Source organism: Agelaius phoeniceus, chromosome 2, assembly GCF_051311805.1.
Source record: "Agelaius phoeniceus isolate bAgePho1 chromosome 2, bAgePho1.hap1, whole genome shotgun sequence".
Taxonomy (NCBI): domain Eukaryota; kingdom Metazoa; phylum Chordata; class Aves; order Passeriformes; family Icteridae; genus Agelaius; species Agelaius phoeniceus.
In genome coordinates this window covers 33768511-33794603 of record NC_135266.1, presented here as the reverse complement: position 1 = coordinate 33794603, position 26093 = coordinate 33768511, and the positions used below count along the sequence as shown (strand labels likewise).

Sequence of the window (26093 nt, the reverse complement as noted above, 5' to 3'; positions counted from 1 at the left end):
TTATGTGCATATCAAGTGGGTTTCATTTTACAGTTTTTGCCCTATGTTCTCTGGGCAAGTTCTTCAAGTGGTTCCTTGGTTTACTTGTTGCTGTACCAACAAGTAAAGTAAACTTGAATGCTGGGCAGCAAGTTTTACCTTGCTGAGCTGGAAGTCAGCTGTGCGATTGACTTCACTGCTTGGAACAGTGGCTGTGTGCCTTTCTGAATTTCCACTGTTTATACATTTTTAAATAACTGCAGCTACTGTGGCAAGCCCCAACTTAATAAGCAATTATGCTTGAGCCAGGGTAGGTGCTTGTTTACCTGGGGATGCTGCAGGAGTGTGGCACAGCCCAGGCGTGAGTGGCCACTGAAGTGGTTCGAGGTGGATCCATCCGTTCGTGTGGGATTGGGATTCATTTCGTGTTCCCAGGGATGGAGGCGAAGAGGGAGGAGTAAATGTAACAGATTTGTAAATTTCTGATCTGTAGAAAATATACCTTGTTACAAGTGGCCTCTGGCAGACTTTACTCTTGAAGGTCATCTTGCTACTTTTTGGCTACATTGTTATTTGTATATACAACAAATAAAAGGTGCCTATCCATGTCCTGGTTTTTATGCAGAGCTGAGACAGTAAAACGAAAGAAGGACATTTCAACATTGTGAAATATGACTGTATACCTACAAAAACTCACAAAGAGCTTGGTGATGGTGCTTTATATTTTAAGCTACATATGTCAGTTCAGGATTGTTCTTTCCTGCACGTCTGTCCTTAGAAGCTGACATTAGTAGGGCTCGGGGGCACACTTTGCTGTGTAATGCTGATAACAGAGTGCCTATTGATTTGCTTTGTTAAAACGTAATTCCATTAATCCACATCACTGCCTTTCTGGTGGTAAAAATAATGTCTGATGCATTGATGGGTCTTGCTACAAGAAGACAGAGGTTGCAAAACAGTAGTTAATCTTTCTATCTCTTGGCACCAAAAATGTTGTAAGATATTTTGGGTAGCTCCTTATCTCTTGTAAACACACTGGCAGAAATCCTGAAGCATGTTTTCTTCATAAGACTTGAAAGATTTTTCTCTGTGTGTTTACTGTATGGCTCTGTTATGTCTGTAAATGTATGTGCACTCACAAATGTTTGTGAAGAAAATCCTGTATTCACACACTTCAGTGTTTTGGGAGAAAAGTGGCTATCTTGGACTTAAACTGTAAAAATTGGAGTTGTGGTAAAGGTTGGTATGGCACAAATAATCATCAGGCATTTGCCATCTCAGAAGAAACCCCCTTTCCCTCAGGCTGAGCATCAGCAAATATCAAGTGAATTTATATCTGTGTAGCCTTTCTGCAGAAAGACCATTGTGGGAGAGGTGATTTAAGGTTGTGGGCAGCCGAGCTGAGCACAGATCTGGCTCTGGGTGTTGGAGAGGGAGCCCATCTCTCCAAGCCTTCCCAGCTGGGAGATGGTGGTGGTCCCTGCTCCTGAGGAGCAGCACTTGTGTCCTGCTGCTCTATCCCTTCCCCACATTTTGTGTAGGTGTTTCATTCTGCCAGACCTCTGCTCCTGCTGGAAGGGACCCCAGCAGGGCATCAGTCTGATGGTGAGCTCAGGAGTACTCTCAGGGTGGGAATCCCTTCACTGCTACACTCTCTGCCTGCCAGGCACGCGCTGTGTGGACTCAGCCAGCTTGGTCTAGTGTGGATTTGCAGCCCTCTTAGCCAAGCTGTGATGAGGTCCCTGCTGTACTCTTCTCAATGACTACAGAGAAGTAAAAGTGAACATGGTAGTTCTTTGACTGGGTGGTTGTTCTGTGGTTCTCTGTGGGCGTGTTGCCAGGACAGGTGCTCTGGACTGGGCAGGGCTTAAAGTGAGTGTCCTCCACAAGAGTGGATGTTCTACCTGTTAACTTGACTAAAGCTTTTCTTATTCAAGTAGTCAGGTAACACATATGGAATTGGTGCTTCTGTTCTTGCTTTCATCAGAGGTAAATGCCAGGGCAGCAGGCCTGGTGCCCTCCTTTTCCCAGTTTGTGAGTGCTCCCAGCTGACAAAGTGGTTATTTGTGGGGTGAACTTGTAGGATTTCTCTTTGCCTGAGCCATATTCTGTGAGATGTTCTCAGTTTAACAGTCTGTCTTTCACATGGTTGGTTTTTGCAGGTCTCTTTTCCGTCACTGTTGGTCAGGAGGTAATAGAGTGACAAACAAACTTTTTAAATCCAGTAATTGCTCATTTGGTGGAAAAAAATGCCATCCCCCCCTCCTCTCCCTCCACTGAAAGGCATCTTAAGAATTCAGTCAGTGTGTAGACTTGTGCTTACAAGATGACACTCTCTGCAAATGATTAGCAGGGTTGAGTCTCAGTAATGTTCTTACAAATTACTTTATTCTAAAGTAAAAGAAAAATTAAATGGTGCTTTCGGTTTTAGAAACAAATGCCAGTACTGTGGTTTGATGTTAGGACATAAGTCTCAAAAGTTGACATGCTAAGCAGTGATTCCAGCTGTGCAAATGACACAAGGTACTTTTGGAGATGCTTACTTTATGCTCTACACCTATACAACAGATTTGTTTCCAGGGTTTAGATAAAAATATGTTAGTGTTGTACTTCAGTTTAAAATACTTTAATTCTGACAGGGACATGGATGCTTTGTTGGCAGGAAAAAAAATGCTGTTGACCTGAAGCTATTTGTAGCCTTCTTTCAGGATACCTCTAATTATTTTAAGTGGTTTCAGTGATATAAAATCAATAAGGAGAGGACACTGAATTATGGATTCTGAGTGTGAAGTTCAGGCAAACTGTCAAGACACACGGGTCAAGATAGATGTGAATGCTTGTCAGATGATACCTGAAGTAATGCTTTGGATGAATTTTCACTGAGATTGTGTATTTTCTTGTATAAAATACTACAGATGATGAGCTCTTTCTGAGGAAAAAGAGAGCTTAAGAAACTAAAATTTATTTATTGTTTTCTACTCAGTCATGTACTATTTCTTTAGTTTTTTTAAGAGAACTATTAAACCGTTATTTACTTCTTGTCTGATTCACTCTCTCCTCACAGAAATGCACATAATGGTAGATTTTTAACAGCATCTGAAGCCTGTTGGTTTCGTTTTTTAAAATTGGTTTCTTTTAAAATCCTGTAATTTTGCAAAATTGTACATTATTTTTATTTATAATAATAATTGTACATTATTATTATTTATAGATAATAAATAAAAAGCTAGTTTTAAGCATGGATAGTACAAATTTGTCTAAAATATCTTCCAACTTACTTTTCAGATGAAGCTGTGTGATCTTTTTTGACTGAAAGTGGAGAGTATTGTATTGTTGACTTACCAAGTACCTACAGGTATAGAGAAGGAGTGGGAATGACAGCAGACAGCCTGTCTTTCAGAGTCATTTTTATTAAAGCCCTTAACTCTAGCCCTATTAACTCAAAATAAGGCAATGCTGAAGCCAGAGCTTCAGCTGCAGGCTTGCATTGCAAAAACCCCACTGGGTGTAATGAATGCCTGTTGTGTCACTGGGGGGCATAAGCTGTAAGATGGAGCTGGATGCGAAATGCAGAGGCACCGTGCAAGGGGGACCTGGGAGCTGCCCCCAGCAGTGGTGGGGTGGGTGTCCTTCCACAGGCAGGGGTGGTGCCAGGCAGATTCCCCTGAGAAGCTGTAAGACTGACCCTGGAGCAGCCATCTATGTAACTGGGCTAAGGAAGAGAGTGCTGTCCTCCCCTCCCCTGAGAAAACAGTGTTGTTTTTTCTTTACTTCTCTCCATTCTTGTGAAATAAAAGTGCAGAACTCACATGCTTTATCAAGAACTGTAGTGATAGGACAAGGAGTAATGGGTTCAAACTGAAAGAGATGAAATTTAGCTAAAAGATAGGGAAGAAATTCCTGACTGTGAGGGTGGTGAGGCACTGGAACATATTGCCCAGAGAGGCTGTGGGTGCCCTATCTCTGTTGAAGACCAGATTGGATGGGGCCTTGAGCAACCTGGTCTGGTGGAAGGCGTCCCTGCTGATGGCAGGGAGGATGAACTGTGTGGTCTTTATGGTTCCTTTCAACAAAGTCATTCTATGAGTCCAAATAAACAGTTTGTCTAAGGCTGAGGGGTTGTGTTGTTGCTTAGATGGAAACCTGAAGCCTCCAGACTCTTGTCTTTCTCTCCATCTTTGAGGCTCATCTCTTGTACCTGTAACATGACCATCCTCCATCCACTGGGATGCTCAGTTCCCCCGTCCCCAGCTCCTTTCAGCCCACCTACACAGGTGTGCCCTTTTTGATTACAGTACCAGCACTCTGTGCACACCAGACACAAAGGGCAGCCAAGGAAACCATGCTGAGCAGGTGTGAGCAGTCTGTGATGGAAGACTTCATCTTCAGCCATGCCAGGCTCATCCCGTGTGAACTTGCTTTCCTTTCTCCTTTCTGGGGTGATTATTGCTTTTGCTGCTCACTTTCCCATTCTTTGCAGAGCGTTCACAGTGGGAGTGTTACCTTTGCTAAGAAGTGAGAGAGCTTTTCACAAGTGTAGTTGTAGTTTTCACATGCTGTAAGTGCTGTGCTTCTGTGCTAAAATTCAGTCTGCTCCAAAGCACTGCTGTGCAGCTTTGCTTCCTACCAGCCGTGCAGCAGCAGGAGCAGGAACAAGTACAGAAGAAATGCTTGTGGAGAACAGCTGCAGGAGAGAGCAGCTCAGCAGAATGCAAAAATGGCAGCAAACTGAGAAGATTAAAAAGGGGTGTGGAGGAGTGAACTGGGTGAGAGGAAAAGAATGCAAAAAAGAGAAGGTGAGGGGGTTGGTCAGGAAGGTGAAATGGTGCAATTCAAAGGTGTAATACCAGAGAATATTAATAGGGTAAGGCAAGTCAGTGTAGCAAGACAGATCTCAGCACACCTAACCTAGAATGAAACAATGCTTAAATCTCTAGCTTCATTGCAGTCTGAAGAGAGGCCAAATATTGCAGAAGGGAGTTCATTCTGTACATTAGTTAGTTCACTCAGAGCTAACTCAGTTCTGTGAGAATTAATTAGTAAACCAGCACAAACCCTCTCAGCCATCTAGCCCCATCAACAGCAGATTTTTTTTTAAACATTTGTGACTTATCTTGGGCTTCAGACTTTGGTTCACAGATAAAGCAAACCAAACAAAACACCTCTGTGAATTCTTGTAACCCAAGTGCCATTGCAGAGGGGGGTTGCATGCAGCAGGACAAACTTCAGAGACAGGCCCTCCCTCCTTGTTCATCTAAGTGGGATACTTTTGGAGCAAATTTTAGAGGCTTAGGCTTCTCCCATGCCATTGCAATGGATTCTTAAATAAGTGGAATGAAAAAATTAATTTTTCATTTTTGAAGTGTGTGCATCCTCCACTCGAGCTTCCTGCAGAGGGATAGCATTTCCACCCTGTATTTTGACATCAGGAAGTTGTATCTCTGTTCTGAAGTTTCAAGATGTGGAATGCTGCTGCAGATGCATGGTACTGGCCAGGCTGCCCTTTGAAATACCTGGTTGTTACTTGCTGCCTCATCATCATCCACTGCAGCTGCTGCTGCTGTAGAATTAGTATGTGCTCATCCATGTGCTCCTGCTGGCTGCTAACAGAGCAGGAAAAGATAAATCCACTCTTGTGGTGCCTTGCTAGCAAAAATAGAGTGACTCCAGCCAGGTGCTATGGTACAGGAGTGCTGAGGTTGCACTGTGTTCTATAGTTATTTTGTTACTGGTGCTGTAAAGAGGAGTCATTAGTAGACACACACAGGGTGGCAGGCTTCAGGAAAGGCAGTTCTGGACTACCATCACCCACCAGTTTTGGTCTAGGCTTCATTCAAAGAGCCCAAAACACCCCCATTCCTAATCTGCTGTGATGATAGTAGAGTGCCAGACCTTCCTTTTATTGGAAAGTGCTTGAATTCATCCAGGATAGTGAAAGGGAAGTTACTTGACAAGCATAACTAATTGTTCTCTGAGTCCTGGTGGTCAGTGTGTCAGCAAGCCATTTCAGCTCCATGACAGCATCCTTAGCAGGGCTGTCCTTCTGACCTTGGTTATCCTGTGGGAGGAACTGTACTGACTCACTGAAGTGTGGCTTTTATGTTGCATTAATGGTGCTGCTGTTGCCTACTGATACTGCCCAGAATTGAGTTTTCCAGGTGATAAGACTGGTGTATCACTGAGCACTTGAACCTGGCTTGCACAATCATAGCACAGGCATTGCTTGGATAAAGAGATGGAAGGCATGGGGATTGCTTGCTGGGATGTTTCCCTGCAGGAGGCAGAAGCTGGACAGGTAACAGTGTGGATTGCATGAAAAATTCACATGTGACTGAACACAAAGAGCTTTTAATTTAGGAAGCTGAGATTTGCTAAAAAGAAAAAAAAATTAAAGAAAAAAAAATTTCCTCCCATGCTATTAGCCTCATGTTCTTCCTTCCCCCAGTCCGTGCCTGCTTTTGGAAGCCTGCAGTTATTGTGAGCCACATCACCCTGTAGGAGTCTGATACTAAATTAATCGTTTCTATTATATGGCCATTCTTCTGGGACTTGCTATGATGTTTGGATGGGGTAATACAGTGCTGGAATTTTTTTTCTCTTTTTCACATATTAAGCGTGTTTTTAAATTCCGTTTGCAGATGTATTTTTGAAAGCTTAACAGTATGTCAAATCTGTTGCACAAAGGACTGTCAGCTGCTGTTTGCTTTCTTCTGTCTTTTACTTTAATCAGGCAGGCCAGTAAATGATGTGAAAAGCATTTTTCTTTGCTCCTTCAGCTTATGCAAATCTGTTGCTTAGGAACGGAAAGGAGCTCCGGTCCCAAAAGGAACATCTTAGGCTGATCTGCATGGCAAAAAGGCAGATTGTCCTGTCCAGAGCACAGAAAAAAGCATTCTAACAGAGAAAATCCATCGTGTTGCTGTTCTCTGAAGTGCTTTAGCTATCAGGGTGTAAAATATTTTCTTCTCAGTCTGAATTGATAGGTCAGCAGTTGAATGGCTGAGGTGTTCAAAATTTAATTAAAATAGAACTAAAAAGGAGGTTTTGAGAGAGATCTCGGAGGTTTGAAATAAAAATGAATATTTTTGTAATTACTGTGCTGTTCTTGGAAGAAAAAATCCATTCTTTTTGTTCTCTTTCTATTACAAGGGTCCTTTGTGATTGGAATCTCATGGTTTAGATTGAGTAGGAACATTACACTGAATATTTAATCACATTTTCATAATAGTAAAATTATTTAATTGATTTTCTCAATCCAATAACATAGAAAAATGACACAATGGGACAAAATACCCCTGAAAATGTTGTATTGCTGTAGGGATAAAACTTAACTTCTGCTGCTGTGCTGGCCAATTCTATTCTTGTGGGAATGTTGTCAGTAGTTGCCATGGAGTTTACTGTGGTTGATCCTGAAGACCCCAGTTCAGCAGGCCAGTCAATCATCTTTTAAAATATACATTCATTTGAATTTCTTTCCCTCAGTGTGTGGACTGCAGAATATCTTTGCTTTTTTTATTTTTTTGTAAATAATATGCTTTTCTTCTTCCTCTTTAACTGCAGTACATAAAATTTTCTTGATTTTCATCTTTCCTTTTAAAGGGTAAGCTTTGATTTATTTATGCAAAAGGCATTTAGTTATTAATATTTATATTAATATATAATAACTTATTTTAGGCAAAAACCACTTGTGTGGATACATATTTCAATTAATGGATTGCATGACAATTTAAATCTTCAGTATCCATGATGCTATATTTTAATTTAAGATTCAAATATTCTGCTTTTGCAGACTTGGGAAAGAAGAGACAGTGTCAAAGGAAGTTGCTGTTTGAAGTGTAGACATACTTCCTCTTTATCTTATTTTGAGCCTGGGAACATGTACAAGCACTTGGAGATCAAATGCATCTGTTCAGAACCAAAATGTGTCCAGTGGACTGCAAAAAGGCGTGGGGCATCGCCTCCCAACATCATTTTTCAATCAAATGAAACACTATTTTCATCTGCAAAGTCAGAAAATATTCAAAAATTTCTGCAGTCCAGCAATTTTTTGTCATTGAAACTCCACCTTAATTAACTCATTCTTTGGCATGATGCCTCCCCATATTTTTAATATGAAATAATTTTTTGCCACTTTAATTCCAGTCTTGGAGAGCTTTTTGGGTTACGTAGAGAATGCTGCAACCCAAACCAATTCCCTGGATGTCCCAGAGCACCTCTGCTTCCTTGGGCTGCATTCTCCAGTTAATATTTGCATGTGCTTTATTGCTCTTGGACGTGTGCTGGTGTCCAGGGCTTACACTGGGCTGGGTGCAGCTGGAGGTGGGGTGTGCTGAGCACATTTGCTTGTGCCACTCACAGACCTCTGAATGTTCTGTGGTAACTTCTCCTGCCCTGGGGAAAGAGAGAGAAGCTGCTTGGGTGGGTCAGGCTGTGCTGATCCCAGCTCAGAGCGTGGTGTGAGGCCCTGGCTGCCAGCTGCAGCCCAGAGCTGCCGATCCAGCCCTTTGTGACCAGGGGCCCCAAACTCGCCTCTGCAGGCCTGGGAACGCGCCCTGCACTTTGGGGACTACGGGATGTGTTTCTCCAGAACTGTTTCAGGCTGTTTGAAGTGTAAATATCAGTTTTCTGTGAGCTTTTGGTTAAATAAAGTTAAAAGTTGTGGAGAGCAACTTTTTTTTTTTTTTTTTTTTTTTTACCCAGAAGTGCATTTAAGACGCTGGTATAGTGTGTACCATGGTACCAAGATGGTGAGATATGATCAATGTTGATATTCCTCTGTCTCTTCTCACCCTGAGATTCAGCTCAAATCTTTGCATGTTCAGCTGTTCCCAAGTGCCTGGCCAGGTGCTGTCAGAGGTGCTGGGATGGATGTGCCTTTTGGGGCAAGGAGGGAGAGGGTCTGTCAAAACAGGCAGTAGCAGTAGTTGGGCTGCTCTGAAGAGTACAGGACTTTAGGAGAGGTTTGCTGTGCTGTCACTGCAGAAAAAAGTGCCTGTCAGCTATGGGATTTGGCTTTTAATTATTTTTGTTTATTTCAGGGGAGTTTAATGTTGTAACTCCAACTTCCATAAAGTAAAGCAAGAATTCCAATAGACACAGTTATGTCCACTGTCTGATGTATCCAGTATGCAGCAATGTACCAGGAGATGTACTGTAAGGAGCTGACAGCAAAAAACACCTGGAAATCCATTTCCAGATTGTTACCTGCTGCCATCCACTGTGCTTTAAGAGGGAAGCCTGCTGTCTTACTGCTCTGATGGTTGTGTGAGGATAAATCCTTAGAGATTTCAAAGTGAGGGTGCTTACATGTTCTCAGGGTGTCAAACCTTTGAGTGAGTGATGCAAAGGAAAAAAGTGCCTGTCAGCTGTGGGATTTATATTTTAATTATTTTTATTTATTTCAGGGAAGTTTAATGTTGTAACTCCAACTTCCATAAAGTAAAGCAAGAATTGTCATAAAGTAAATGCCTCTGCTTGCTATGTCTAAATCTTCTGAAGTTGGCTTTCACTGTAGCTTGATATTTCCTATACCTTTATTTTTATAGCTATTAATTATACTATTTATACTAATTATACTAACTATACTAATTATACTATTAATTGACTGAATTATACTGTTTATCAGTTTTCTGTGGGAATGTTCACTTGGCAATCTTAGTGCAGATGATAATGACAGTTTGCAAGTCATTTGAATGGCATAAGTACTTGTGTTCTCCAAGGACTTTCCATTCTTTCCCTGTGTATTTTCAAGATACTCAATATACCTTTTGGGTTTTTTGAAATGTTTTGTGCTAGCATGATACCAACCTCATTATCTCCCTGTCTTGTCTAACACAGCCATAACATTGCATCTGATAACTTTTGTCATGGAGGGCTTTATTTTTCACCAGTAAGTAGATATCATCAAACCCAGTTATTTGAGGTAGAACTTTTATGTTGGGAATCAATGTCTTTTTGAAGCTCAGCTGGATAATTTCATAAGACCATTAGAGGACATTTCTGGGAAGTCTTGGCCATAGCCTAAAGAGGAACTGTATGGTAATTTCTGTGCTCATAAGAAGATCTCAATAAGGGTACAGTTATCTAAGTTCATTTGCCTTACCCACATTTATATAACTACAAGTTATATTTGTTGGATTCTATGCACTCCTACTGAACATGTATAAGAACTGTCTTGTATCATCAAGCATATTTTTTCCAGTTTCAGCTATTAATAGGCTGAGTCTTGCTTAACTCTTATCACTGAAAGAAAGTTTAAAAGCTTGTTACTTAACTCTCTAGTATTTGAGGGATTTTTTTTTACCTCTAAGTTTGAGAACAGAATAGTTCCAGCAATCCTTTCTCTCACGGTGATTCTGAAATTAATGCTTTATTATCTGCTTTCTCAGTCCTTACCTTTTGTAGCTCTTATTATTTCTTCTGGTCAGTTTTCCTTCTTTTATTTTTTTTCCCCAAATCATTTTTCCCCATAATTTGCTCCTGTTCATATTTTCTTACAAATAATCTGAAGCTTCGGGAGGCCCAGAAGAGCATGGCTGAGGGATGCATGCTGGCTGTTTTCTGATATGCTTAGAATTAAGAATACAGACCTTCTGCAAAGACTCAGACATTATTCTGTAGGGATGGAGATGTGAAAATGGTGTCTCAACTAGGACTGACAATCATCTCCTCTAGATACCAAATCAATGTTGTTAGTAGGGCACTGCTTACGTGCAGTTGCAGGGCTGAGAGCAATGGTGCAGAATTATGACATTTTAAAAGGTTGCCAGCTCTTTTTTTGTGAATATTTTCAATAATAATCTGGTTCTGAAGTTAAATCAAAGTGTAAACAGTGCTAGAAGAGCTTCCTTTTTTTGGCTTGATTTTTCACATGGACAAAATGTGAGGGACAGCTCAGTGCAGTTCTCCACAGCGCAAGCTGTTCTGAGCAGGTCAGACCCATGTGGTGCTCATGTTCTTCAGAAATGAAGAAAAATACGATATCCTAGTTTAAGCTGCTCTGTGGCCTTTCACTAACATACTAAAAGAACCCCAGACCCTGGGACTGATATCTCTTGACCCTTGGACATGGTGGGACTTGGTACTGTGAGACTGAAGTTCTTTTCAGACAGGGATTTTCTTGCTTTGAAATCCAGAAAAAGGAATTGAGAATCAGCACAGGCATTGCTCTTCCCTGCTTAGAAAGCTGTGTGTGCTCATCAAACACCAACATTTAGTAAAGCAGCTTGCTGGTGTATGTGATTCTCTCTCCTCAAGGGAAAATGTCAGACCATGAATGTTGAATGTTCACTAATTAAGTTGTGTACAACCAGGAAAACATGTTCTTGTTCATGCATTTTTACTTTAGTGCTTTAAGAATGGGTCATAAAAAGGTACCAAAGAGAAAAATACTACTTCAGAAGTAATGCTTACATATCTTCTGCCTGAGAAAAGCTATCCTGGGGAATTTCGTGTGGGTACAGAACTGAAAACACAGCTTTGTAGGAATTTAGTATGAAAAAAAAATGTCAGTTTGGGTAAATGTCCTCATGTAACTATAATGATGAGTATGACTACAGCATTTTAGTCTGTTCTCATTTATGTAAGCTCCTAATCAAACTTTTTTTTAAGTAAGTCTTTGAAGTTTCTGATGTTCTCTGCCATAAAGGAATCTATTAAAATATTAGCTGTTCTACCCAGTAATTTCATCTGTTAAAAACTCATGATTATAAGGAAGCAGAGCTATCCAATTTTGTGTTTTGGGAATTTTAGATTTCTTAAATTCATTTTTTTGAGCTTAGGGAGGAAAAAAAAATCTGGTTTTGCCAGTCCCTCATCATTGTACATGAGAAACAGCTGTTGTCTTTTTGGAGCTTGTTTATCAACAAAGATAAAGAAGGGGAGAAAACCCCTGAGCCAATTCCAGCTGTCGCCCTGCCGTTGCTGTTGTCAAAACTCCTCTGCTCTTTTCTGGGAGGTCAGAGGGGAAATGTGAATCACACTCTTGCAACGTTTGCAAATGTGTCAAAGCTGGGCAGGAAGGAGCTGCTTCCTCTTTCATGTCTTGCTAGGTACTGGAGTGCAAAGGCTGGGGAACAGGGACATTGAACTTGGCCAACGAAACGCCAGCCTGTGGATACCTTTGGCAAAATCGCAAAGCGGAGCTGTCAGCGAGCAACCTCCGAGCAAGAGGACATTCACAACTCTCTGTGCCCAATGGCTTTTGTGCTCCTGCTTTGAAAAATGCTGAGCTTTGGGAAATCATGCTGAAGGATTTCAAAAAATGTTCCTTCCTGTATTTCTTTTCACAACCCAGAGGGCAGCAGGAAGCTTTTTGTTTCTTACTTGTGCCCCTGGCCTGTTAGTGGGGGCTTCCCAGACCTGTGCTATTAAATAGATGGCAGTGTAAGTCAGCTGGGATTTTGGGTTCTATTTTTAAATTGTTTTCTAAGTATTAAAAACAAATCCACAGATAGTCTAATGTCTTATAGTTTGAACATAGCTGATGCTGGAGGAATACTCCCGTGCATCTGTAAATATTGAGGCCAAAAGCGTGCAGGTGTGCTTTTAGAATTGGGATGTACGAGCCACATCTTCAGAATATTCACTTGTAGTGCTGAGGAAGTACAAGTCATGAGCTTGGATTTTGTCAATACCTGTCTCTCTTCAACAGCAGGGACACAAGTCATTGGTGGACCATGTTTAGGGAGGAGAAGGAAGATGTGTGGACTGGGGAGAGGGTGATGATACTTACCTTGCACGCAGTGACACCTCCTCCTTTCACAGATAGTTGCAGTAGTTTTTGGTGTAGAATGGCTGGTCATTCTTCACTATGGGTTTTAGAACAATTTTTGTAGTGCTTTCTTGGAGCCAATGCTTTGTGGCCATTTGCCTGTCTGGTGGGGGAGAGGGCTGTGGGCCCATTGATCCCACCCCGGCACATCCCAGAGCAGCTGCACACTGGGCATTTCTACTTTGACAGGGAGGCTGAGTGGAAGAGGACTGTCAAGTTGGAAGGAGCCTGTCAGTTAATCTGTTTTCTTTTTTAGCTAAAGCTTGATTTACATACTATATACTCAGACTCTTCTGTAAAGTGCCTATAGATCTAGACTCATCTGTAGATGTTCTGACTGCTTGGCAGCTCACTTTCCTCTAGGGTAAAACTGTTCAGTCTGACCTCCCCACAGGACTTTTGCCCAGCCATGGAAATTTTTTGGCATGTGTTGATTTATTGAAGGAAGGGCATCATGTTCTTTATTTGAGAATAAGTGTGGTTCTTGTTTTGGAGCTTGATCTGGGTGTAGGCAGGTGTTGGGCAAACATCCTGGCACAGGTTTGCCAGCCAGCACTCCTGTCAGTCCAGTACTCCATCCCTTTTTTGGCAAGGATCCCAAATTGCACAGCATGAGCACTGTTTTTTTTATTTATTTTAACAAAAACTGATAGGCTCAGGCTGGGAGCAAGGTCTGGGCTGGGCATTCAAGAAGAAACAGACCTATGAATCTTTCTGTTGGTTGTTGTTTATAAAGTTGTTGGCAATGTCTTTCCATATGTGGTACATTAGCTTTGCAGCAATGGCTTGGTACACAGGGTTGGTCTCTGGAGACAGACAGGTAGTTGCTTAATTCCAGCTCCTGATTGCTTTCTCTCCTTGGGTTTAGGTTTTGGTTCTGTGTTTTTTGTCAGCTGAGCCCTTCCTTGGAGGTAAAGCTGCTGTTTCTGTGCATCTTTCTGCAGGGATCTATAATTAGGCAAGAGAAAGTGAGGAGGTGTTTCTGCCAAGCCAATAAAAAAGTGCAGTGAGTGGTGGGATCACCAGGCCATACCAGCTGTCTTGAAGTGAGTTTTTGTCAAAGCTGCATTGGGATCTGCTTGTACCCCCCTACATGTGGGGATGTAACAAGTCCATGGGATGTCACATGCCTGGCAGGGTCCTGTTCCTCTGGGATGTGGGTGCCCAGTGTTCCTTTCCTCCTGGTTAGAGCTGAGGGCAGTGCTCAGCTGCTCCTTGCACCGTAGGTGTATGGTTTTTCTCTAGTAAATGGGGGGAAATAACTTGCAAAAAAAGAGACATCCTGATTAGAGATATTACCTTAAAAATCAAATTTTTTTTCACTCCACTGAGTAGATCATTATACAAAAGTGGATGACTGAGTTGTTCCACCGCATGTTTTCTTAGTAAATTTTCACAGCATCACAGAACGAGTAAGGTTGGAAAGGACTACAGTGGCTCACCTGACTCTGGCTGAAGCAGAGTCATCCTGCAGCACATGGCACAGGATTGGGGCCAGGCAGTTCTTGAAAAGTTCCAGTGAAGGAGACTACAATTTTTCTGGGCAACCTGTTCCAGTGCTTGGTCACTGGTCACAGATGGCCCAGATTTCTTCCCATTGCCCTTCTTGCTTCAGAACCCCAGGCAGCAGCAGCAGTCAAAGGTTTATGGAGGTTGCCATGGCCCTGAGGGGTTTCTCATCAGCTACCCAAAGCAGATCTGGCTGTCCTAGGACATGAAACACTGGAAACTGCTGGCACCTTTTGACAGCCTGGTCTTCTGAACATGATTTGGCTCTAGAAGCTGTAGTGCATGAAGTTTTGAAAGTGCATTGGCTCAAAACTGAGCTTTAGAATCATCATCATTTCCTCTATTTTTGATCTATTTCTGGTGTCCAGCACTGGGGGAGGAGAAACATTCCTTGAGTCCTAAAAGTAAGGACAGGGATGTTAGTGTGAAAAGTTTTATTTAAACTTGTATTTGAAAGTCAACTGGGTTTCTGTTTGACTGTTTCCTTTCTGTTTTGGTTGAAGGAAAACTTCCCATTTCACACAATATAGCTGCCTGCTCTTCATGTTACTCATTTATTTACCATGTATATAGTAACACATTTAAAGTTATATCTAGGTGTACACATCTATATATCTACATTTATGTATGTATTTTCTAACCAGGTGCAAAATGACTGCTCAAGTAACTCTGGAGGATGCCTTGTCCAATGTGGATCTCTTGGAAGAATTACCATTGCCGGATCAGCAACCGTGTATTGAGCCCCCACCATCATCTCTTCTCTACCAGGTATTTTCTCATTAGAGGAAAAAGCTTTTCCATTTCCCAGTGCTGTTAAGAAAGAGTATGTTTTGCCCAAAACTGAATTGTGTTTATATTGGCAATATATATAAAAATTATTTTCAGAGAGCCATAGAATGGTTTGGGTTGGAAGTTTAAAGATCATCTAGTCCAGCCCCTCTGCCATGGGCAGGAACACTTTCCACTAGGGCCGGTTGTTCAAAGCCCCATCTAACCTGGCCTTGAAGACTTCCAGGGATGAGTCAGCCACAACTTCTCTGAGCAACCTGTTCCAGTGCCTCACCACCCTCACAGTCAATCAGTTCTTGCTAATACCTAATCTAAACTACTTTTAGTTTGAATCCCTTCCTGTTTGTCGTGTCACTACATGCCCCTGTGCAAAGTTCCTCTCCAGCTCTCTTGCAGGACCCCTTTAGGTCCTGGATGTTGCCATAAAGTCTTCCAGAACCTTCTCTTTTCTAGGCTGAAAAATGCCCGGTCCTCACTTTTCCTTCATAGGGGACATGCTGCTATGGAAGACTTAATTCCATGTTTTTCTTTTCTCTGCAGCCAAACTTCAACACTAATTTTGAAGACAGAAATGCATTTGTCACTGGTATTGCCAGATACATTGAGCAAGCTACAGTCCATTCTAGCATGGTAAGTAGATGTTCCAATACACACTTTTGTATTGCATAAAACAGGAGGAGAGGAATGTGTCTTCTTGCAGTTCATTAAAAGAATTATGGTCACAGATAACAGGTTACCTACCTCCAGGGGGAGGTAAGATGCAAAAGTGTGTGGCTTTTCTTTTTTTTCAAACACACCTCTTAAATTTTTTTTTAATTGCCTTTCTTCTTGAGCAACTAATGTTGTTCAAAGGTTCCCTTCTTTCATGGCATTCTTGGAAAATTAGGAATAATATGTCTTATAATTCTAGAGGCCAGTTCACAAACATTGGAATGGGCAGATAACACCTGGTAACATGCTACTTAAAATTATGTATGTTACATCAATCTACTTTTAAAATTATATGGTTACTCATTTACCTGTTTTGATTATTTGGATATTGTTGTACCTCTCCTTTGCCATGTAGAAAGTTGTTCTGCATGTGCTGACTCTTTCATCCTTGAACATCCCACCTGGGGTCCCTGAATTTAAAAAGAAGAATAAATCCCATCACCCTCCCCACCCCAAGATAAGCATTTCTATTTATACTTACAGATCATAGTGTCATTAGTTTTGGGAAGAAAGAAACCAGTATAATAAACCAGTATAATCTGGGGAGATAATAATTGATGATGTATCATTCAGCATGCAATGCATGTGTGTTTGTACATACACATTCTGATAAGAGAAATAGGTTCATTTGGACATGGGCTTGGAATGACAGAAGACACATGGATATAATCCTTTTGTATTACAATTCCTAATTATATTGAGTGTCTTCCCTACAGAATGAAATGCTAGAAGAAGGCCAGGAATATGCAATCATGTTATACACATGGAGAAGCTGCTCAAGAGCCATTCCCCAGGTAATGGATGAAAACTCTACTGTTGTGCAATGTGTGAACTTCTGTCTTGTTTTGGGGTGGAATTACACAGACAGAGATTTGTCAGTGAGATCTGAAGTGGAGTCTGCTTTGACTCCTGAATTGTTAAGCTGGGCATGCCATAGAACAGTGTCATTGAGCACTTGGGGACCACTTGGACTTTATTTTTCTTATAAGGGATCTACAGCAATACCACATGGGGTGTGTGTCAGTCTTTTTGGATCAAAAGCAGTATAGGGGTAATATACTTTAAAAGGAAAACTTTTGATTGTGACATCTGCTTGAGGTCAACATGTCAGTCAAGAGAATGGACTCTTCCCAGTCCCCACTTTAATTCTTAAATTCAAAACAGGTAGCATAGCATGTAAGGATTAACATTCAGGTTAAACATGTAAGTTTCTAGACACTTCTGCTCCAAGGTAGCCACTTTCTAAAGGTCAGAGCTACACAGTGCTTTCTTGATCTGTAAAACTCCTGCTGTGAATTGGGCACAAGTCAGCTTCAAGTGTCTAGGAGTGGCTGTACAGGAGTGGGGTGGGAAGAATATTAAGAGGCATCAGAAAACTGAACACAATTATTACCATGAGTTGACTCCTTCCTTTTTTACAGATTTGTAATGCAATTATTTTTATACTGAAATGCTAGGAAGGCTGATCCTGTGGTTTAAATATTTAGAGTGGAAGTCAGGTAATCTGTTTTAATTTACAGTTCTGGCCCTATTTTAGTGCATGATTTTGAGCAAGTGACTTAATGTGGAAAGGTTACACCCTACACAACCTGCAGAGGTGTTTGACAACTAAATTACTTGCTGTAAGGTAGAAGGGAAATCTTAGATTGTTTTGGGGTTTTTTACACACAATTAAGCTCAGAAGATTAGCATAAGATTACCAAACCTGGAAATTTTTGTCTTAAGGTTTGTCTCTTTTGAATGATATTGCATTTTCTCAGGATCTTAGTTGCTGAGGCTTTATCAGGGAAAGTTCCAAGTATAACAACCTCTTTAATTATCCACAGGTCAAGTGCAATGAGCAGCCTAACAGAGTAGAAATTTATGAGAAAACTGTGGAAGTTCTGGAGCCAGAAGTCACAAAACTGATGAATTTTATGTATTTTCAGGTAAAAGGAATGGAAACAAAATTTGTCAGTAGGCTTGTAACTTTATATTCCTGCTTTGTGTACCTTATATTGTGTGCTCAGGTACTGAACCTAGTCATTGTATCTTAGAAAAAACACACCATATTCTCTTACAGAAGGGCAGAATTTTTAAAATCTGTCTTAAAAATTTGAATCAATCTCCATTAAGACTTTCAAAATAAAATCAAATGTAATTGCGTATAATCCCTATGCAGCACATGGGGACAGAGATGTCACTTCAGGAAGAAAGGAAGTAGAAATGTAATGTGTTTCACATGTATAATACGAACATCTCAGCACAGAAACCATTTGCTGTGGAGTGAGGGATCCACAAGTCTGGACAGCAGAGCAGCAGGTGCAGCTTTGCTATGGCAATTCATAATTGAGGCAAGCTAACCCAGTTGTTGTGACCTGCTAGCCACCCGAGCTGGAGAATAGCAGTCTGTCTTGTCTTCTCCTCCCTCCTGGCAGCTTGCCATCTATCTCAATGGGCTGAGGATGTTTCCAGGCATTATTCAGAGATGGAGCAGCTAGAGCCTGTGGGGCTCGGAGCACACAGGAAGGAGGAGATTGTTGTACTCAGTAAGAACCCCGGTTGGGAAAGACAACAGGAAATGTTACATTTCATTCAATCTCCTTTCCTTCAAGCAGATTAGAGCTTTAAAGTCAGAACAGATTCCTTTTTATGTTTGAAGTTGCTGTCTTTTTGGTATTTGTAATCTCCATCTGAAATGGCCCTGGTGTGCACTTGGAAATAAGCCTCAAATAAACATGTGCCAGGATGACTTAACAGAGCTGGCATGTACAGTGTGCTGTGGATTTTTGTTTGTTTGTTTGAAGGGAGCATTCCTATAATTTGCCTTTTAATTCATATATACTTCCTCTCCAAAGAGCATGAAATCCCTTTTTTCTGAGGGATTTTAAATGTCATAGAATCACAGAATAGTTTGAGTTGAAAAGGATCATGAAAACCATATAATCCAACTCCCCTGCAGTGAAAAAGGAGTATTTTTGACTAGATCAGGTTTCTCAGAACCCCATCTAACCTAGCCTTGAACACTTCCAGGGATGGGGCATGCACAGTTTTTCTGGGCAACCTGTTCCAGTGCCTCACCACCCTCATTGTAAAAAACTTCTTCCTTATATCCAATCTAAATTGACCCTTTTAATTAAAAAACATTACTCCCTGCCTTGCCCTATTTTTCATTTGTACTTTTAATTACTTTTATCTGCAAAGAAGGACCTTGGCTCTTGTGTCAGGCAAGCTTGTTGGCAAAAATCACTGGTGACACTTGCAGCAGACATCAAGTACACAGTGGAGGGGCTGAAAGGCCTGTACTCACACCTTGCTACTTTTGCATGCTTTAAACATTTTTCTGCTTCACTGGAGCTTTTCACTGGACCAGCTCTAGGTACATGATGAAACTTTCTCCCTGGAAATGTCATGGCTTTGACTCCTTGTTTTTCTGTCTTCCCCCCCATTAGAGAAATGCCATTGAACGGTTTTGTGGGGAGGTGAGGCGTTTGTGCCACGCAGAGAGAAGGAAGGACTTTGTGTCTGAAGCCTATCTGATCACACTGGGCAAGTTCATCAACATGTTTGCAGTGCTGGATGAGTTGAAGAACATGAAGTGCAGTGTGAAGAACGACCACTCAGCCTACAAGCGGTGAGTGCAGGGGGCAGCGGGACCCGGCCTTTGCTGCCAGGATTCAGGCCTCCCACGAGATGGCAGCAGTTGCTTTTCTTCTCACAGCTTTTTCTTCAAAAATAGTCTCTTCACGTGTGGGACAAGCTACCTTGAAACTAGGGATGGCTTGGCTGCAGTTAGGCAGTTGAATACATCTGTTTTCTTTGTGTTCTTCTTCCAACAGCAAAAGGTTTTTCTGCCTTTAGTGCCAAGCTGTCAAATACTTCTGTCTTGGTGTATGCTAAATGCAATGCATCTGCTTTGTTCAGTAAAGCTTCTGTTTTTAAGTTTGAGAGAAAGCTGGCTTTCTGGTCACTTGTGCTAGTCCTCTTCTGATCTATTCCATTCTTGGCATCCATTTTTAGCCGAGAGTTGTCAGACTTGTTCTAAAGATGTTTCAGCTTTGCTGTTCAAAGTCATTGTGATTGCAGGTATAGCAGGGAAGGGAGGGGGCGAGATACCTGTGGCCAAATTTTGTGCATGAGCTACTAGATGGTATCAGGTATCTTCTGTTGAACACAGTCGTCAGCACAACAGGGAAAGGCAGCTTTATGCCAGCTCTAGCATCTGTAGTCTTTTATGCAGAAAACTATTCAGTCAATGACTAGCCAAATTTACCTGTGTTGTTTCTACTTATGTGAGATTTAGTTTCTACCTCCACCTGTTGTAGCTGTTGGGCCTGGAGACCTCTTAAGCTTACTTGGTTTGCCTTTCTTTTTCTTTGGAGGTGTGTTTCTGGAGGCCAAAAGCTTGTTTTCATGAAGACTGACTTTTCCTGGGGTGTTGAGTAGCTTGGATCTATAGAGCCACAGCTGCACCCAGTTGAAGGATATAGCCAATGGTTTTTCATTTGGTTTTTCATTTCATTTTTTATTGGACCACCTAAGTAGGGGTGTAGTGGAATTTGGGATAGTAAACCTGTTTATTTTGGATAAATTAGGTCCATCTCTGTCTTCTAGTGAACTTTTCACCTTTTTTTTGAGGAGATAGATTTACTTACAGACAGTCCTGGCCAAGGGAAATACAGTTTTTCTTCTGTTTTTAAAGAGCTGCTCAGTTCCTGCGGAAAATGGCAGATCCTCAGTCCATTCAAGAATCTCAGAACCTTTCCATGTTCCTTGCCAACCACAACAAGATAACACAAGTAAGCTTGGATTGTCTTCTTGCAAGTTACCTAATGCTTTGCAAAAGTATTAAAATAAAAGCTCTTCCAGTTTGGTAGTAACTTTTTTCCCAGTCAGTGTAACTAGTTAACTAATATCCTTCTTTTTTTTTTTTCTCCAGTCTTTGCAGCAGCAGCTGGAGGTGATTGTTGGCTATGAGGAGCTGCTTGCAGATATTGTGAATTTGTGTGTGGACTACTATGAAAACAAAATGTATCTAACACCCAGTGAGAAACATATGCTTTTGAAAGTAGGTTTCTTTTGGGTACAAAATTAAAAAAAGAATGTTGAGGAGGGAACAGGTGTTTGAATTCCAGATTGTTTCCGGTTGTTTTTGTTTTTTTAAAAGGAACCAGATTAAGCAAATAATTCACATTACTGCTTTTCCCCATTATTGTCTTTTTGTTGTATTACATGCTAAAATTATTTGAAAGCTTTTAATCCATTTTTGTTTTTCAAAAATTGGAGTTGACCCATTTGAACTGCATCCAATTCTATGGAATTGTGTTTGTATGAAGTATAATGACAGCAGAAGGGAACTACTGCACTTTATTTTAGATATGTGGCAAGATTGTTTAAAAAGTTTTTGGAAGTGAGGCTGTGTATCAAATATTTCAAAGAACAAGGATCTTGAAATTAGGATTAATTAGTCAGTTTAGTTAGCTGGACTATGTACCTGTAATAAGAGGGTTCTGGGCAATGTGAAATGTGGCTGATTTTTATCAGCTGCATGTCTTGCAGTGGAAGAAAATATATAGAGTAAGAGCTAAAAATATGCCTCATGACAAATATTTTGAGACACTTCAGTGTTTAACTTTCGAAAAGCTCTGTTTATTAGGAGTAAACAAAAGTCTTCTGAAACCACACATGAACTCTAGAGCATTCATGTTTTACCTACAAGGGTGCCCAGTGTGACTTTTGTATTTGGGCCTTTTGTTCACTAGAGATGCTTAGAACACAGTAAGTTGCTCTGCTTGGCTCCTGTAAATACTAAGTAGAATCCAAGAATATGCTGAGCTGGGAGGGACCCACAAGGATCATTGAGTCCAGCTGCTGGCACTGCACAGCACCATCCCCAGGGGTCACACCCTCTGCCTGACAGTGTTGTCCAAATGCTTCTTGAGCTCTGTCAGGCTGCTGCTGTGACCACTGCCCTGGGGAGTGTTCTGTTGCCCAACCATCCTTTGGGTGAAGAACTTTTTCCTGATAAATTCCTAACCTTATGCTAATTAAATACTTTGGACAAAATGTAATTAGACTTTTTTTGGATGCTTCTGAGCTCTTGGGTGTGTAATTCAGAGAGGCACTGAAAGCCAGAAAAACAATCACTCAAACATGTTAAATCTAAACTTCTGTTACCAAATCAGTTTGCATGTACAGAATTTTAATAAACTGGAAGTGAAAAGAAAAGCTCTCAAAATAGCCAGACTCTCATTTCAGTGAGATTTTTTTAATGTTAAACCTTTATACAAACAAGCAGCATCTTTTAAGGGTAACTGATCAGGCTAGTATTAATGTAAAAACTGCTAATACAGTAGAAAAAGAATAGTACATAAATGTATGTATTAAAAAATATATTCTCTTTGAAGGAGGTTGGGTGTTTCAGGAGTGGTTTTAAAATGTTACTTCTTTAATTATATGAAGAACAGACTTAAAAGTTTTTACTTCTGAAGTCCTTTTGTGGAAGGCCTAATTTTTTCCTTTTTCAGGTGATGGGCTTTGGATTATACCTGATGGATGGAAGTGTCAGTAACATCTATAAGTTGGATGCAAAGAAAAGGATAAATTTAGCCAAGATAGACAAGTACTTTAAGGTTGGTTAAGATGTGATTTTAAAGGTAGTTTCTCTTGCATTTTAAATATATTTAAATTAAAAAAAATCACTTTGGATTACAATATGGGTAAATAATGGTTTCCTTTCAGTATGATTTGTACTAATTTATCTAATCATCCTTTCAGTATGATTTGTACTAATTTATCTAATCTGATTTGTTCCTTGTGTATAGCAGTTGCAGGTTGTCCCACTCTTTGGTGACATGCAGATTGAACTTGCAAGATACATTAAGACCAGTGCCCATTACGAGGAAAATAAATCCAGGTAGGAAGGAGAAAGAAACAGAGTGGAGCATCTGGGATGGGGAAGATCTGACCCTTGGAGTACATTTTCATACTCACCTGTTAGTCCATGGGTCTGTGGTAATTAATTAAGGATTTTCACTTTGTCATCTTTTTGGTGTGGGTATTTCACTATTAATGTAATTCATATAATAGATACAACTAAAGAAACAGATGGTTTAGAAACCTTTCTGTGCTGCTGAGCTCATTCTTGTATCTGTGACATTTCTTATTACCTGGGTTGGAAGAAATTAATTTTATCTTACACTAATTTAGTTTTTATTTTTTCCTTTAAATATGAAACTTTCTTTAAAAGAAATGAAGGATTTTACTAAGCAAGGTGAGCAGTAGTAGTGCATGGGTGAATAGGCATGTGTACATTGTACATGGAGCAGCAACTTAGCTTGTTCCCCCTTACTTTTTTTTTTGGCTAGGTGTGCAGCACAGCAAAATGGTTGGAAAATGCAGCCAGTTGTTGCATTAATGGATCCGTGGTTTTTGTTTAATGCTTTGTTTTAGTGAACCTTTCTGTGCTCCTCCAAGACCTTGCCTCTATGCAGTTACATGAATTTAGAATGCTGTGCTTTGCATTTTAATTCCTGCAGAAAAAAACACATAACTTGCATGTAATTGTTAAAAGAAAATCAATGGCAATGGGCCTACTGAGCTACTAAAAATATGAGGCTACTTAACATGATGTTCTTGGTAGCATGTTTTTGTGTGCCTCTTCATAACATGTTAATAGTCTTGATAATGTATTTCTTATAGCTGAGAGCATACTATACACTCTTCAGAGTTCAAGAAGAATAAACAAAAAAGTATCTGCAGGTGGCTAGATGCATCTTGCAGCCTATACCTGCACTTCTGCCCTAGCTTTTAATCCTTTTTGATCTTGCTCCTAAGTGCCCTTGAAGAGAGATGCTGGTTCGTATTTCATAGCAGCAGCCTTTAAAAAAAAAAGAAATCTTCCAAAAGAGAAAAGAAAAACTGAACAGTTTTTTCTTAAGACTTGGAAGAAGTGCTATTTGAATTCAGAGGGGCAGTTCATGGCTTTTGCAGGGGTAGAGGTAAAGATGTGAATAGAGAAAAAGCCTCAAGCAACAGAGAAGGAAAATGGGTAAAAAAAAAAAATAAAGTAATGCATTATGGATCTTTCTTTGCAGTATCAAAATTGATTTAAGTGGGGGGTTTTTTGTCTTCTGAACCAGATGGACATGCACATCTTCCAGTAGCAGTCCCCAGTACAATATATGTGAGCAGATGATCCAAATCAGAGAAGACCACATGCGTTTCATATCTGAACTGGCTCGTTACAGCAACAGTGAGGTGAGTGAGGTTAGAGCTACATGTGCAAATTGCACATCACTCATTAACAGTTATTATTAGGTATCTGAAAAGCAGGTAAATCTCTGGCTAGCTAAATGATAAAGCTTGGCCACCTGAGTCAAGAAAAGCTGTCTGCAGGTCTAATCCCCATTCTCTGAATTATATTTGCACTATTTAAATTTAACATAATAATGATATATCATACAAACTCTAACATCCTTCAGCCCCTTTCTCTTTATGTATCTCAGATTTATCCTAGAAATTTTGGTATGTCTCATTTAGAATATGTAGTCTTATTCCAAAGAGGTGCTTGTAACAGTTTAAACAAAACTAAGTTAGGATTAGTAAAAGAGTACAGAAATGTATATGTATACACACACTCATATAGTATATAGAGACAAAAAATAACTATATATATCATATATAATTGATATCTTGAATTAATCTGCAACAGTACTGTAGTCATTCAGGATACCAGTGATTTCCATCTCTTGACCAAAATCTGTGAAGTTTCCTAAGTCTCTAGAAGAAAAAGCTGATGTTAGATGGTAAAGCAGGTGTTCATATTTGATGCTCTTTTAGTGTTTCAGTTGATGTAGAAATTTGGCTGTGGATGCTGAATACAGCACATTCTGATGTGGATTTGGATGTGGGTTTTTGTGGGTTTTTTTATAATGTCTAGGTGGTGACTGGGTCTGGTCGACAGGAAGCTCAGAAAACAGATGCGGAGTATCGGAAGCTCTTTGATCTCTCTCTCCAAGGCCTGCAGCTTCTCTCCCAGTGGAGTGCCCATGTCATGGAAGTGGTATGTAACATGGGAAATAAAACCAGATGAGAAAGAGGTGGCTTGGTGAGCTTAGACAGAATAAAATTGCTTTGCTTTACTGGACTGAAAAATGTATGTTGTGTTTTCAAAGGATCGCTGAATATTCTGAGTTGGAAGGGACCCAACAAGAATCTTGTTCCCTTACTTTCCCTCTTCCTTCTTCCTTTACTCCTTTTCTCCTTCTGCTTCAAACCTCATTCTTTGAGGATGGCACATGAAGTTCACAGAGTCCTGGAGTAATGTTGCTGCTTTGAAGATCCAGTAGCTCGTAGCTCACACAGTACATTCAGCTTGTTCTATTTAGTGGATAGGCTGTCACCTGTGAACCTTCACCAGATGTTTTGATGTCCCTCTTGATACAAACATTTTGTAGACTAAGACTTCATCATTTCCTTCTAAACAGTGTTTAAAATTATATTGTTGGAAGCATCTGTACTGACATGCAGTCACCAAGGAGGTGACAGAACAGCTCCAGCTGGCTGTGTTTAGACATCACCCCTGAGTAAATAGAAGCATGTATGGTTTTAACACACAGAAATGGATGGATGCAATAATCCATGGCTCTCTGGGCTGTTGTATTAGTCCAACCCGGCCAGCTCAGCCTCTGGCCCACACAGACTCGCACAGACAGAAATAAAAGACGAGCAGCGCTTTTCTCCACGTGGGGACGAGTATCCTGTTTATTGGCTTGGGACAGGCCCCTGCTGGTGGTGGCTGCCACCCAGGTAGAAAAGAGGGCGTGGCACACCTGCAGTGGGGTTTTATACCCGAGGGGATGGGGGCGGGGAAAGAGGACCACGGCCAATGGGATGCCATTGGGGAGGGGCGAGGGGAGGGGTATCCGTGGGACAGACCACCAGGGGTGTATAACAGGGGGGGTGGGTGAGGGAGAGACCATGGGATGGGGGAGGGGAAAAAAAAATCAGTCATCCACGTGACCTGATATACTCAGTAAAAATTTCCAATCACCCAGTGCAAAACAACAACTAAATAAACTATTTAGTGCAATACAACAGATGGAAGGGCTCCCATTGGCTTTAGATTGAGCTTTTAGTCAAAAGGAAAGTTAATGCAGGAAAAGGAAAATATGAGAGGAAATGAGGGAGGGGAAATAAAGAACATTCTGAGTTGTTTCTCTGTATTGTAGTAGTTTATTTTAAAAGCAGATGCCAATTAGAAAAGTGACTGTGCTTTTTTCCAATAAAAAGCTGCTTAAGGCAGAAATTGAAGAGGAGTCCTTGTTGTGGTGCAGACGCTGAATAAAAGCTG

The 26093-nt window shown here is 40.7% G+C and overlaps 1 protein-coding gene across 4 annotated transcripts in view; it reads left to right on the top strand.

Moving 5' to 3' along the window:
- Positions 1-26093, top strand: part of CYFIP1 (cytoplasmic FMR1 interacting protein 1) — a 76519-nt gene that overhangs the window by 2737 nt on the left and 47689 nt on the right. For 3 of the 4 annotated variants that reach the window (XM_077173463.1, XM_077173462.1, XM_054628555.2), the window contains exons 2-12: positions 14905-15028; positions 15590-15679; positions 16477-16554; positions 17587-17688; positions 19192-19373; positions 20442-20538; positions 20679-20807; positions 22267-22371; positions 22564-22655; positions 23881-23998; positions 24681-24803. In XM_077173463.1, coding sequence (XP_077029578.1) covers positions 14912-15028; positions 15590-15679; positions 16477-16554; positions 17587-17688; positions 19192-19373; positions 20442-20538; positions 20679-20807; positions 22267-22371; positions 22564-22655; positions 23881-23998; positions 24681-24803 — 1233 coding nt within the window. In that variant the 5' untranslated portion in view covers positions 14905-14911. Of the gene's footprint in view, positions 1-13695; positions 13798-14904; positions 15029-15589; positions 15680-16476; positions 16555-17586; positions 17689-19191; positions 19374-20441; positions 20539-20678; positions 20808-22266; positions 22372-22563; positions 22656-23880; positions 23999-24680; positions 24804-26093 lie in introns of all 4 variants that reach the window. The other variant, XM_077173461.1, reaches the window with a different exon arrangement.